This window comes from Cervus canadensis, chromosome 13 (genome assembly GCF_019320065.1).
Source record: "Cervus canadensis isolate Bull #8, Minnesota chromosome 13, ASM1932006v1, whole genome shotgun sequence".
Lineage (NCBI taxonomy): Eukaryota > Metazoa > Chordata > Mammalia > Artiodactyla > Cervidae > Cervus > Cervus canadensis.
In genome coordinates, this window is record NC_057398.1 from 51,139 (window position 1) to 65,156 (window position 14,018).

The 14,018-nt window shown below is 64.5% G+C and overlaps 1 protein-coding gene across 4 annotated transcripts; it reads right to left on the minus strand.

The window, feature by feature from the left end:
• Positions 1 to 917: 917 nt before the first annotated feature.
• On the minus strand, positions 918 to 11,970 carry TNNT2 (troponin T2, cardiac type). 4 transcript variants are annotated; one of them, XM_043486026.1, is made up of 16 exons: positions 11,732 to 11,828; positions 8,596 to 8,645; positions 7,948 to 7,958; positions 7,833 to 7,847; positions 7,065 to 7,130; positions 6,693 to 6,725; positions 5,756 to 5,789; positions 4,687 to 4,747; positions 4,338 to 4,454; positions 3,868 to 3,945; positions 3,399 to 3,509; positions 2,692 to 2,697; positions 2,337 to 2,446; positions 1,910 to 2,000; positions 1,394 to 1,434; positions 918 to 1,162 (listed from the first exon to the last, which is right to left on the minus strand). In XM_043486026.1, exons 2-16 carry the CDS (start codon positions 8,628 to 8,630, stop codon positions 1,117 to 1,119), a joined length of 855 nt encoding a protein of 284 aa, XP_043341961.1. In that variant the 5' UTR covers positions 8,631 to 8,645; positions 11,732 to 11,828; the 3' UTR covers positions 918 to 1,116. The 4 variants fall into 4 exon arrangements, with proteins under 4 accessions (XP_043341961.1, XP_043341960.1, XP_043341959.1 ...); XM_043486025.1 differs by having other exon boundaries at positions 6,693 to 6,728; positions 11,732 to 11,826; XM_043486024.1 differs by having other exon boundaries at positions 7,833 to 7,958; positions 11,732 to 11,970.
• Positions 11,971 to 14,018: the final 2,048 nt, after the last annotated feature.

Genomic DNA, 14,018 nt, shown 5'->3' on the forward strand with positions numbered 1-14,018 from the left:
ATATCTGGGCTTTGTCCTCTCCCAAGGACAACTGGGCCTCTTGCCTGACAGAAAGCAAACAACTACAGGTTTGGGAGCACCAAAGATCTGCAGACAACTGAAAGGTTTTCTGGGAATGGTAGGGTTTTGTCCGATTTGGATCCCAAATTATGGGCTCACAGGGAAGCCCCTGAGACACTGAAGGGACATGACCTTGAGCCTCTTACTTGGAGTAAAGAGGGCCAAACAGCCTTTGAGACAATAAAAAGGAACTTAGGCTCAGATCCAGATTTGGACTACCAGGCCTAAAGAAACCTTTCAAACTGTATGTCCATGACACATTAGATAAGCCTTGGGGTGCTAATCCAAACCCTGGGAAATGTCCCCCAACCTGCTGCCTACTTCTCAGAACAACTAGAACAGCCTGCCAAGGGCTGGTCTCCTTGTCTGTGAGCTGCGGCAGCTACTTGTGACACGCTTCAGGACTCTGAGAGGCGCGCCCTGGGGCAATCCACGCTGTGTGCGCCTCATCATGTCCTCCATTTGCTGGAACAAAAAGGGGGCTATGGGCTGCCTTCAGGACAGTACTAAGCCATTCTCCCTGACAACCCCCGTGTGAGACTCCAGCCCTGAATCCAGCACAGCACTCCTGTTTAATGCTGCGCCCACAGGTCATAGAGCTGTGAACTCCAGCGGACCAGACCTAACAGACAAGCCCCTGGCTGAGCCGAAAACAGAACTGGTCACCGACAGACCCGGCTCTGTGGACCAGTGTCAGTGTGCCAAGGTGTGCAGTGGTGACCCTGACATAGAGGTGGAGGCAGAAGCCCCGCCCCGGGAGCTCAGCTCAGAAACCACTGCCTCGACAGGAGCTCTGCGCAGCCCCTGGGGGCCTGGTGCCCCTTGGGCCGCCTCCCCCTGAAGAGAACAGACAGGAGTACGGGGGGTGCAGTGCTTTTATTATGACTGGGGGTGGGGAGCGGGCACAAGCGCAGCTTCCAGCCAGGCCGGCGGCTCCAGGTCTGCGGCGGGGGACAGCGGTGGAGGGGGTGGCTGTGCAGGGTGCGGACAGTGCAGAGCAGAAGGTGGGTCAGGAGCGGCCGGTGAGGAGCAGGTCCTGGAGAAGGAGGCGCCATTCTACTTCCAGCGCCCGGTGACCTTGGCCTTCCCTCGGGTCTTGGAGCTGCAGGAAGCAGGGCCCAGTCAGGGGGGACGGGTGGGGGGGAGCCTCTGGGGGGTTTGGGGGTGCTGAGGGCCGACAGGGGCAGGGGCACGCTGAGTTGCCTGTAGAGGCTCAGCCCAAAGCAGCCTCGTTGGGGGCAGGGGCCTGACCACAAGAGTGGGGAGGGGCCGGGAGACCTCGGGGGCTAGGGGTTGGGGGGGAGGCGGGGAAGGGCTGGAGTCAGACACTCACACTTTCTGGTTGTCGTTGATCCTGTTTCGGAGAACATTGATCTGAAAGAAACAGCAGGAAGAGTAGCCCAGGCACGCCCTGCGCTCGGGCCCAGGTGGCCTGGGGAGGTGGGGGTCCCAGAGGCCCCGCGGACTGGGCGGGGCCAAGGGGGTAAGCGGTCCTCCTGCCTGCCATCTGTGAGGCAGGGACCCTACTGCCTCTCCCAGGACCCACACTGGGGCCCCAAGTGAGCAGTGGGGGGAGTGAAGGGGCCAGATTGCTGGTGAGCCCCTGACTCCACAGGAGGCCTGGCCTGTGTGATTGGTCCTCCCGTTGGACTCAGGGCACTGAGCTGCTGCCACAGGCCAGAAGTGGGGGCCCTCAGGGCCAGATCCCCAGGAAGTGTCTGCTCAGCCCCAGTGACCCTCAGGCTCCAGGAGCACCAGCCCCGGCAAGGGCAGGGAACACCACCAGACAGGCCTCAGTGGGTGTGGGGGGACAGAGGCTGCGGTGGGGGCGCGGGCAGCAGCCGCTCACCTCATATTTCTGCTGCTTGAACTTCTCCTGCAGGTCAAACTTCTCCGCCTCCAGGTCATAGATGCTCTGCCACAGCTCCTTGGCCTTTTCCCTGCACAGGCCGGCGGGAAGGGTGGGAGGTAAGAAGGTCCCCGCCTGCCTGCATCTGGATCCTGACCCTCCAGCCCTGCCCTCCTTCACCCACAGGCCCCACACCCTGGCTCGGCCTGGGCAGTGCCCAGCACTGCAGGTGGACGCCAGCGCTGCCAGGACAAAGCCTCGGGACGTGGAGCTGGGGAGCCCTGGCGGTAAGGAGAGGGAGCCGGGTGCCCCCTGCCAAGAAGCCCCAGGCCAGCCTCCCGAAGCCTCCTCGGGGAAAGTGAGGCAGCAGCCCCCGGTGACACGAGGCAGGACGCCCCCTGGAGGTGCAGCCCCGCAGGTGGCCCACCTCAGCTGGTCTTCGTTCAGGTGGTCGATGGCCAGCACCTTCCTCCGCTCAGCCAAAATCTTCTTCTTCTTCTCCCGCTCTGTCTGTCTCTTCCCACTTTTACGCTCCGTCTGGAGAGAGTAAGAAGCAGGGGAGGGGCTAGAGAAGCCCTGCCTTCCCTGCATCCCCAGGCCTGGCAGAGAGACAGGCCTGCCTGCAGCAGGGCCCATGCTCATCTCCCTGCTGCACACCCAGGCCAGCAACGCCCGGCCTCCCCAGAGACACTGCACCGCCCCCCCCCCCACTTCCAGCCCAGCACGTTGCCCTTCCCAGGCTCCCCAAAGGAGAGGAGAAGGACCTGAGGACCGGAACCTACCTCGGCCTGCACAACGGGACAGCGGGAGAAGAGCCCCAGAGAAAGACAGAAGAGGCGACAGACAGAGGGAGGGACAGGGACGGAGTGGAGACATGGAGGACAGGCGTCAGCCGCCGCAGGCGAGCCTGCTGCTGGACCCGCAGGTGGGCGGGGCCAGGGCCGACTGCCAGCAGGGCCCTGCTTGAGGGTCACCAGCAGGCAGGGCCCCAGGGGCTAGCCGGGTCCACGGCACAGAGAGTTCAGCTCCCCCTTCCCCTCCCTCCAGGAATGGGGGGGGGGGGGAGGGCAACCACACTAGGCCCTGGGATGGGCCCTAGGAGGAAACCAGCCCACATCCAGGCAGCACTCAGCTGCTGCTTTCCAAGGTAGTCTGACCATCTCAGAGCAGGCAGACGGCACCAATAATGCCATCCTACAAATGGAGAGAAAGCCTCCAGGCTGCGGGAGGCCACACCAGGCAGACCTGAGATGGGGCTCCGAGCCTGCGGGCTGCACCAGCCGCTGGGGGCCAGGGCTGGGAAGAGCGCTGGTGCTCTGGACTCGTGGGAGCCCCCAGACTGGCAGCTCCTCCCAGGGAAAGCCAGCCGGGCAGAGCCAGCTCAGGGTCTGGGTGTGAGGACGCGGTCTTCCAGCGGTGGCTGGGTCTTTCTCTCCCGAACCCCCGCAACAGCACGTGTGCCGCAGCAGGAGGAGCCGGAGGCCCCCACCTTCTGGATGTAGCCTCCGAAGTGCATCAAGTTGGACAGAGCCTTCTTCTTGCGCGCCTCGTCCTCCGCCTTCCTGCGGCTCTCCTCCTCCTCTCGGCGGGCGCGCTCCTCCTGGTTCCCGCGGGGAGAGAGTGGGTTACGCTGGGGACCAGACGCCCTGGTCCTGAGTCTGGGCCAGCACTGAGTGCGCGCCCGGCACAGACCTGGCGCTGGAGGTGCCCGGCGGGAGAAGAGGGTTGAACAGATGGGCTCCGATTCCCGAGGGTCTGCTCCCCTCCAGGCCAGGAGGCCCTGCGGTGGGGGCCCACCTGCAGCAGCGCCAGAGGGGGCTGAGGGGCTCAGCTCCCGGGGGCGCGCTGCGGAGGGATGGGGCGTCTCCTTAGACACTCTGGGCATCTCTGTCTCCTCCACTGTCAGAGCCGGGACAGCGACCCTGGGCCCCCGCGGACGGAGACCGGCAACCACTCACCGCCAGGCGCGTCTGCCGCTCTTTCTCGCGCTCCGTCCGGATGCGCTGCTGCTCCGCGCGCTCGGCCCGCCGCTTCTCCTGTGGGGGGTACCGAAAGAGTGCGGTCACTCGGGACGGACCTCAGCCCCCGGAGAGGGCCCCGGCGGCCTTCGCCGCGACCCCTGAGTGCCCACTGCCCCCGCCCCCGCCTGTATGGACGCCACCCTGTGCTGGGAGGTGGAGGCCAAGCTCTGTGGAGCAGGAACGGGCGGGGCGGAGGGGCTGGGGGGTGGAGGAGAGAGAATCCAGGCTCAGGGGAACCGCGTGCCCTCCATCACTGAGACGGGGTTGTGCCCAGGGGACGGGAGGTGGGGGCGGAGATGCCGACTCCCCTCTGCCCTGGGGGATGGGGGAAGGAAGAGAGCGCGGGGCGGGGCCCTGAGGGCTCCTACTGGACCTCCTCCCAGCCGCCCAGAGGGCGCAACACCCACGATCCTGTCTTTGAGGGAGACCAGCTCCTCCTCCTCCTTCTTGCGGTTCTCGAAATGCGCCTCAATCAGCGTCTGCAGCTCGTTGAGGTCCTTCTCCATGCGCTTCCGGTGGATGTCCTGGCGGGGGGGGGGCGCGGCACTCAGAGACGACCCCACCCGCAGGGCAGGAGCGAGGCCTTGAGGTCGTGGGAGCAACTGGGGTCGAGCCCAGGGTGCTGTAGGACATGGTGCCCCTCCCCCTGTGTCCTCCCCCAAGCGTGAAGGCGGGCGTGGGGGGGGGGGGGGGGGGGGGGGGCGGTGCTGAGGTCTTTAATGGGGCGGGGGCTGCCCTCCTTGAGTCCGCACTCACATCAAAGTCCACCCTCTCTCCATCAGGGATCTTGGGTGGCACCAAGTTGGGCATGAAGGGCCTGGTGGGCAGAAGGAGGGGTGAGCACCAAGCCCTCCCTGCACAGAGGGGGTGTGATACCGGGGTGGGCAGGTCCCTCTCCTCCCTGCAGAAAGGCCAAGACCCAGCCACCCACACGATGACACCAGCATGGTGCCCACCCGGGGTCCCCATGCCCGCTCAGGACTGGGGTGCCTACAGTGTCCTCGTGTATCCTCACGGTTACCTGGAGTGGAAACCACTCATCTCATTCAGGAAGACAGAGGCTCAGAGACATAAGGCTTTGCTCAAAACCATGCAGCCAGGAAGCAGAGAGGCTTGGCTCTGCACCCTGGCTGACCCACACTCCTGGCTGACTCCAGGAGCCCGGGAAGCAGCGGTTGGCCTCACAGGCCTCACCCACGCACTGTGGGACTCCAGGATGGGACACTGAGCCCTGCTTTCCTGTCTGCCCTTGGGTGTGGGGGTCTGAACCAAGACACCACAGTGTTTGCTCCAATGAGGGGATGGGAAGGGGTTTGGATTGCCAGGCTGGGCTGCTTTTGGAGCGTCTCCTGGACTGTGTGCTGAGGCACCATCAGATCGCAGGGCTGGCATTTCCGAAACCCCGCCCCTCTGCACCCAGAGCTCCCACGTCTGTCTTGTCCCTTCGTGACCCTCTGAAGCCACACGCCTAGACTGACACACTTTCACTGCTTGGTTTCTCCAAATTTTCTTCCCCCAGGTCCTCCTCCAGCCACCGAGGACAGTGTCCCAGCTCTCCTGAGGGGTCCATGGCTAGTCTATCCGTTCCCTCTAGATGGACATAGTGCTGACTGTAGCAGGGCAAGGCATTGGTGATGCAGTGTGGGTGGTTTTCAGTCTTCCCATCCCCCTACCCCACACACCCAGCAGAGACTCTTATGCAGTGCACAGCCTGTACAGCTGTACATGGTGGTCCGTGCCTGTGCCCACTGTGCCACGTGCACTTCAGTCCTGCCCCGAGGGTTCTCTCTCATGGGCCTTCTGCTCCCAGGGCTTCACCACTCACCTGGGCCTGGGCTTGGACTCCTCCACCGGGCCATCTGGAGAGGAGGAAAGCACGTGAACTTGGGGTTGGGAGGCTTGGATCTCGCCCCACTGTGCCCCTGATAAGCTGGCACCCATGAGCCTCGGTTTGCCCATCACTAGTGATTCCCTCCCATCCCGGGGTTGCAGGAGCACCCAGAGAACTAAGCTGCAGAGCTGCAAACCCCAGGCTCCACTCAGGGCTGATGCTCAGGAGGTCTCAGGGACGCAAGTGCACACAGGGCTCTCACTCAGCAGTGCCTGGCACACAGGGAGAAGGGGTCGGGGACATGGTCCTGTGGTCCTGGCCCCAGAGTCCACGCCTAAGTCTTTGCCTCCGCAGTCACCCCCCGGACCTGAGGCAGCTCAGGACCAGGAAGCTGATGGGTGTGACTCCAAGCCCCACCGGCTGTCCCCCTCCGGAGGTGTGACTCGGGCCACCTGGGCCCCTGTGAAGGTCAACAGTGCCCACAGCAGTGACCCACCCCATGGACCATCCACACCTGGGATCTCAGCCCCAGACACCCCACCCTCCTGTGGTTCACCCATGCTGCAGAAACCTCATGGACAGACATGATGTGACCACTGCCCTGACCCAACCTGGCCCTCTCCAACTGGGCACCCCCAAGGCACTTTCTCTGGAAGGAGGAGCCCAACCTGCAGACACACACGGTTCTGTGCCTGCCCCCCCAGGGTCTCCCTCTCCTCCCCAGGGTGTCTCCCCCTCCCCCCCCAGGGTCTCCCCCGCCCCCCAGGGTCTCCCCCTCCCCCCAGGGTCTCCCCCTCCTCCCCTCAGGGTATCTCCCCCTCCTCCCCAGGGTATCTCTCCCTCACCCCAGGGTCTCCCCCACCCCCCAGGGTCTCCCCCACAGCTGCAGGAGGGGCTTCCCTGCCGTGTCCCAATGGCCAGCAGGCCTCACCTTCAGCCTCTCTACCTTCCTCTTCTTCTCCATCTTCTGAACAGAACATGAGAAAGGAGTCATGGTCCCGGTTCTGAGCTCAAGGCCCTGCCAGTAGCCCCCTGTTCCCCCCACACGTCCTCAGCCAAGGGGGCCCTGCAGGGCTCCAGGTCCAGGATCCGCCTGTGCACACCTGCCGGGGCCAGGCCCGCCTGGCCGAAGGAAGCAGGTATAGCGTGTACTGACGAGGCAGAGCCCAGCCTGGACAGGGGGCTGCCCAGGTTGCAGAGCATGGTCCAGGGTCCTTCCCACTGACACAGGGGTGGCGCTGTGGCCCTTGCCACCCCAAGCTCAGGCGGCCCCTTCCCCACCTCGCTCCAGGAGGGGCCTCACCTGCGGTGCTGGGCTCCCCAGCCTCAGCCTCGCCTCCAGCCTCCTCTTCCACCACCTCCTCGTGCTCTGGAGAGGTGAACCAGACAGTGAGCAGGCCTGGCACAGGGAGATGTGGGGCCCAGTGACATCCGAGGTCCCCGTGAATCTGGGGGGACCTGTGTGGCTGACAGGGGCCGTCTGTTCTTGGTTTAAACCAGAAGCCACAAACTGGGGCCCAATGGCCCACAGACCATTTCTAAAGAGAGTGTTCCTGGAGCGGCGGCTTCAGCAGGACTGGGGATCACAAAGCCTGGAACGTTCCATGTCTGCTCCTTCAGGGGAAGTCTGCGCAGGGTCCTCCTGTTTGAAACTTGCCTCTCTGGGGCTAGAGCCCCCTCTGCACCTGGAGGCGCCACTGAGGTGGGGCCGCCTCTAGGCCCTGTGTCTGACTCAGCCTGCCTCCCTAGCTCGTTCTCTGACGTCACGGCACAGGGTCAGGTAGACTCAGGCCCTGGAGCCCCTTCCTCAGTGTCTGGGACCAGAAAGGACCCATGTGGGTGAGGGGCCGCCCAGCACGCAAGAGGGCCGGGGGTGGGGGGTTTCTATTTTCATCACGTGCTGGCAGGGTGTGGCCCCCAGCCCGGTCAGGTGGTGGAGCAGACAGGCGGCGTGGCCCCAGCACAGGACTCTGCCCGCAGAAAGCCAGGTCTTCTGCGGGGGCTTTGATCAGCTGGGAGCAGGGGGTGGGGACAGGCAAGATGCTTCCTGGGCGACCCCTGACCCCCGTACCTTCCGCGGCTGCTTCTGCTCCAGGGAGGAGGTGTGAGAGCAAGAGAGGAGAGAAGAAACAGTCAGTTTCCATCCAGGCCGTCCTTCCACCCAGTGAGAGTCGGGGTGTGCTTACCTTCCTGCTCCCTGCAGCGTGAGGGGAGACACTGTCAGGAACACAGCACACACATGTACACACGCGCGCACACACCCCACGGCCTTTTCCCAGAGACGTTTACCCCCGTGCTGGGTCCTGGAGTCCGCCCACCCCCCACCCACAGCCCAGCCCGGCCCAGCTCCGTTCAGCTGCCTCCCCCCCAGGAAACCTGGAGAGTGCTGGTCCCTGGGCTCTGCACGACCCCTTCCCCATCCACCCGGCCCAAGTCCACAGGCACAAGTCCTCCACCCATCCCCAAGTTCTGCACCCTCAGTGCCCAGGAAGGGGTCTTCGGGGTCCAAGCTACGCCTGCGGTACTGTCTGCCCCGGGCACTGCCTCCCCCAGGGACGACTGACTGATGGGGTGCAGCGTGCCCCCCTCCCTGGCCCCCAGGACAGGGCAGAGGGCAGGGCCGGCAGCCCCCAGGGCCATGATGCCAGGTCTGGGGAGGGTTTCTGGGCACAGTGGCTCTGTGGCCTCTGGGTCCTCACGGAAACTCTCTGGTCTTTTCTCAGGAGGCCCAGCCCCCAGCCCCCAGCCCAGCCCATCCCCTAGCTGGAAGCAAAGGTGCAGCTCTCCCCACATCCCTGACAGGTGCAGCCCATGCCCAGCACCCCAGGACTCACTCATACTCATCCACCGTCTCTTCCACGTCCGACATGGCCTCCTCTTCCCTCTGCAGAGAGAGAGACAGTCCGGGTGGGCAGAAGGCCAGCCACCCCCGGCTCTGCGGGAAGCGCCGGGCTGGCCATCCCCCAGCCCTGGACCAGCTGCCCCGGGCCCACGGCCCTGTCAGGCAGAGACGCCATCCCAGCAGGGCCAGGCTACAGGCTCCACGCCCCTCGGCCGACTGCTGGACAGCAGCTCCGAGTCTCCGGCCCGCCCAGGCCTCTCCCCCAGGAGCGGCTCGGTGACAGGGAGGAACCCGCAGGGTCAGCCGACACCCAGGGCCAAACTCAGGGCCCACGGTCACAGGGAGGGGCCGCTGCGTGCAGTTCCGTCTATAAAGCTCTCAGCGCCACCACAGGGCAGACACGGAGGACGGAGCGGGGCCGTGGGGCCTTTGGAGGCCGGAGGGACACGCAGGGGACACGCGGGGGACATGCTGTTGTGCTGGTGGCTCCACAGACACACAGGTAAACGGACGGGGGCTCACCCTCACACACAGTCACACACACACAGCACACCCCAGACACATACCAGACCCCAGACACACACCAGACCCCAGACACACACCACACATGGGGAGTGCGAGCTGAGCAGGGAATCCAAGGAGGATCACAGATGAGGGAATGCCCATGTCCCAGCCTGTGTGGTGGTTCCCTGGGGACCCTGGGCAGGTGTGGGGTCTGTTCATCTCTCACAGCTGCCGTCTCTACGAAAAGCCCAGCTCTGTGGAGCTTCTCCAGGGTGTCCCCCATGCTGCACTGGGAACAGAAGCCAGGACCCAAGCTCCCCTCTCAAGGCCTGTGGGGAGGCAGCCCAGGGTCCCACACGGGGAAGCATCTTGCTGTCCTGTCGCTGTGAGCACAGGGAGAGGCCAGAGGGGTGGCTGGGAGGCGGGCCTGGCTCGGAACGCGAACTCCACGCCCAGTGTGTGTGACCGTGGGAAGGCCGTTGGCCCCCTGTGCCTCAGTTTCCTCTTCTCCAAGGGGAGGAAGGCTGGGGTGAAGGGAGGCTGCACCCAGCACTGCGGCCACCAACCTGTGACTCAGGCCACAGTGACGATGCCCTGGACGGGGTGCTGATGCCCCCTCACCTGTCCCCCACACCCCGCCCTCACAGCTGAGACCCAGCCAGGCAGCCGTCTGCAGACGTGCCGCGAGCCCCAGCTCTGGCAGGTGGCATGGTGTCCACCACAAGGCAGCCCCTTTGAGGCTAAGAGGTGCTGAAGGAGCCCCGCTAGCAGCCCCCGGGGGGGACACCACCTCGGGCGGCAGCCTCAGGCTGGCAGCTCTTCTGAGCCTGCTCCCAGTCATCCAGCCCTGCTGGGTCAGGGCAAGCAGACCTACAGCAGGGCAGGCAGGGTGGGGCTAGCAACGGGGCGCTTTGGACTGAAGCTGGCTCCCCTGGGTGGGGGTACTCATCCCAGAAAGTCTCCAAATGGGGCCTGGGGGAAGAGCGGCAGAGGGACAGCCCCCAGCCCAGGGTGGGTAAGGACTGGCAGGTCAGCACTGCTCGGAGCCCCAGGGGAGCAGTCAGGCCAGGGGCCTGAGCCCCGGGAGGAGTCTGTCACCCTGGGGTGCAGAGAGGCCTCCTGGGAGGGGATTGGCCAGCCTGGGATGCGGCTCTCACACTATCTCCTCTGCGGCCCACCCCCCTGCTGGCTCTGAGCCCCCACACGGCCCTGCGAGCCCCCCTGCTCCTGCAAGCACAGCTCCTAAAAATAGAGCTGCTCAAGAGGCAGGTTGGGGTGGGAGAGGGCTTCCAGGCCAGAGGAGGCGTCTGAGATTGTGTCCAGGCGCTGGTGGCAGGCAGGCGGGGGGGCTGGGGGGGCTGGGGGGCCAGGGGGGCCTTCAGTTGGGAGAAGGGCTGGAAGGCCCACACCAAGCCCCCACCCGCCCTTTCTAGCAGGTCGCCATTACAGCCAAAAGGCCAGGGTCACCTTTCTTGGGGAATAAAGCAGAAACCTTAGAAGACAGAAAGAACACTGGCCGTGCTGTCAAAGACCCAGGTTTAACACCCAGCTTTGCTGTGTGACCTTAGCTGAGTCACTTAACCTCTCTGGGCCTCCGTTAACCTATCCATGAAACAGAAGAGCGGAGGCCCCACCCTCAGCCCTGTGCCCGGCAGGCAGCTGGACTCGCCCTGACCGCAGCTGTTGGCCCACCCGCAGAGCTGGACCAGGGCAATGTGATCCTCCCAGATTCCTCTCCTGCACAAAGACCCAGGTCAGAGGAGGAATTCGGGAGGTCAGGCCTCCCAGCTGCACCCTGACAAAAATGAGCCTCAAATGCCCATCTCCAGGAGCCAGCCCCCCGTGTCCCTTCAGGAGGGAGCAGTTCTCCCCCCAGAGCTCCAGCAGGCACTCTCCCCAGGGGCGTGGGGGGTGCGAGGGGCCTTGGGCTAGGGGCACTGGACTTAGGATTAACACCCTGACCCAGGGAGCCAGGCCCCCCCGCCAGGAAGCAGGTCTCTCCATGCCACTCAGCCCATGCACTGTCCGGGATGGGGCCCAGCCCTGCGTCTGCCTGGAAGGGCCTCCGGGGTCCCTGGTCCCCTGGTCCTCTGGTGGGCAGCCTTTCTCAGCAGTTCTGACAGCTTCTGAACCCCAGGGAGGAGAATGTGGCCGCCAGGACTGTTCTGACTGGTGTGGGCACACACGGCCCGGCTCTGCTCCCCAGGGAGAGGGGAGGCCCTGCCCAGGATGGGGCAGGGGTTTCCCGCCTGGAGGGAGGAGGCGCCCGGAGGGGGGTCCCCGAGGGTGAGAGCATCATTTCATTTAGAGGCCTGGCAATTATCTCTCCATCCCACAAATGAAGCAAGAGACCCAGGGAAGGACAGCTATTCACCCAAGATCTTCCACCCACCCCAGGCCATCAGTGGGAGGTCTGTGACTCAAACCCGAGTCTCCAGCGTCCGGCTAAAGGGTTGGTTAAACTAGGCTCAGGGATTCATCTCCGAGGCCCCGCCCTTTAAAGCCCCCCAGGGAAGGGGGCCTCTCCCAGCTCCAACACCCAGTCAGAGTGGACACTGCCACTTGGAACAGAGGACCCAGACGACAGGACACCCCTCTGCTCTTAGAGTCTGCCCCAGTCTTACCCAGAACAGGAGCTGCCAACGGGTGTTGTGGTGTCTGCTCCGCCTTGCGGGGTCTGGGCGAGGGCAGGGGCTGGACAGGCTTTAAGCAGGCCCGCAGCCCGGCGGTGAGAGGAATGTGCGCAGGAGTCACGCCGGGGGTGGTGGGGGCAGGGGGAGAGGGGGTATTGGCTGCTATTTTGGCAGGTGCCGGGGACAGGGCTAAGGGAACGTGTACCCCAGGCCATATAAGCCCATGCGGCTGTCCAGCTGCTCAGATAAGCTATTTAAAACCAGGACAGACAGGCAGGGGACAGGAGGGAGCAGGCACATAACACAGGCCAGCTGTCTGTCCCGAGAACCCCGATAAAGTGGATGCCAGCAGTCGGGAAGGCAGGCTGGGGGCAGGGCGGCGTCAGAAGCTCAGCTGTGGTGATGAGTGGACAAGGATGCTTCCAGGCTACTGGCTCCTCTAGCGGGTGAACACCCTTTGTGGGGGAGGCAGGCTCTGGTGGCCTCAGTGAGCACACCTACAGAGCAGTCTGCTTGCCCCCCAAGCCACGTGGCAAGCCCTCCCCACTGGGCAGGGAGTAGACCCACTGCAGGGGATCAGATTCAAGGTCGAACTTCCAGCCAAGAGTGAGGGTTCTCTTTAAAGAGGCAGCTGGTTGAGTGAAGGGGCAGGGAAGATGGTTGAAGTTCACGCCATGATGGCTTTAAAATTACGATCTGCTAAACCCACTAGATTACAAGGTCCACGCGGCCAGCACCCAGGGGCCTTGCATTTGCTTGCACGCCTGTGTCTGCAGCCTCCAGCACAGCACCTGGGTCATGGAAGGGCTCATGACAAGACAAAAGAAGAGGAAGCAAACCTGGGGGAGGCCTGCTTTCTGAATTCTCAGGGCCACCGTCCTGCCTGACTCCCCCTGGGCCCTGAGCCCCGGCCCTGCCAAGGGCCACCTGTGGGTGATACACACTCCTCTCCATGGGCAAGGACAGCCTCTCCCCACTTCCCCCCTCACCTGACCCACATCCCGCCCCCCCCTCAACTTCGCTGCCTGGGAAGCCCCAGGCCCCATCCGTCACGCGCTCCTCACCCACTCTGCTATCGACCTGGCCCCGTCTCAGCTGAGGCTGTCCTTCCATGATCCCTGGGGGCCTCTGAGCCCAGTGGCCTGAGTCGCCTCCTCCAGGCTCAGTGGCCCTTCCCACGCCAGCAGATCCAGGGCGGGACCGGCTGAAGCCACACACCAGCAGCCGGCACCGGGGGACAGTGAGCGGCCAGGCCACCATCTGCTCTCCTGGTCTGGCCCCTGAGGGCACAGCCAGGCTTTGTGTCCTGGCCCGAAATCTCCTGCAATTTAGGAACTGCTTTTCCTACGGCTTCCCTTAACTCGAATCCTTCAGTGGGCAACTTGTAAGCTCAAAAGTCCTTCAAACAGGACAGAATTTGCTTGCGTGGATGCCTGGGAGAGGGCTCTGGCACCCGAGGCCCCACAGGAAAAGCCTGGCAGGTTCCTGGCACCCATGGCCTGCCTGTGTGCAGCCTCCAGGGACCGTGCTAAGGCAGGATGGACTCAGAGCGCAGGCGGCCGTCACTGAAGCTGCCACAGCTGGCCTGCCTCGGACGCTCTGCCCTTGCAGACGAGGTGAAGCCACCTCCCCGAGCTTACAGCAGAGGAGGGACAAGAATGCAGAGACGGTGTCCTCAGCCCTGAGGGCCTGTGCTGCTCCCGCAGGGAGCGGGGCAGCCTCTCCACGGCCCCTGTCAGGCAGGTGCCCCTCACACGTCACCCTGAGGTCGCCCTGGGCGTGCATCCCCCCCAGAAGGGTGAGTGCAGGGCCTTCGTGTGTGTGATGAGTGAGTGCAAAGGGGTGGGCGGCGTGGTGCTGCCTTCCGCACCCTGCCCAGGCAGCCCCGATGGGCACCAAGGGCTCCCCCTGAGGACAGCAGCACCAGATGCCCAGACCCCAGGGCCAGGTAGGCCAAGACCCCTCGGGTCCCTCTCAGACCCCATGGCATGCTGGAGGGAGGGCTCTGCTGTGCTGGGCAAACCCCCCTGCCACAACCTTCCCTAGTGGAGCAGGCAGGCGCTCAGCACCTCTCCGTCGCTTGCTGACCGAGCTCCTGGTGGGGCAGCCCAGAGTGGGGCCTGCCTCTCTGGGGGCGCCCAGCCCAGCCCAGCCCTCCTGGCTCCATCCAGCAGCTCCGGGGTTGCACGTGTGGTGGTGGGTGGGGGTGGTCGGCCAGGGCCTCCAGGTCCCGCTGCCCCCAGCTCCAGGCGGGCATGGGGCCAGCCATGTGAGACCC

What these genes read in the sequence shown, in the direction of transcription:
- TNNT2 (XM_043486022.1), bottom strand. Translation starts at nt 11,955, where the DNA reads ATGGCCTGGGGTACACGTTCCCTTAGCCCTGTCCCCGGCACCTGCCAA. An exon ending in AGCGGCAGACGCGCCTGGCG is followed by an intron (nt 3,510 to 3,867) that starts GTGAGTGGTTGC and finishes CGCGGGAACCAG; the next exon opens with GAGGAGCGCGCCCGCCGAGA. An exon ending in CTGAACGAAGACCAGCTGAG is followed by an intron (nt 2,001 to 2,336) that starts GTGGGCCACCTG and finishes CGGCCTGTGCAG; the next exon opens with GGAAAAGGCCAAGGAGCTGT.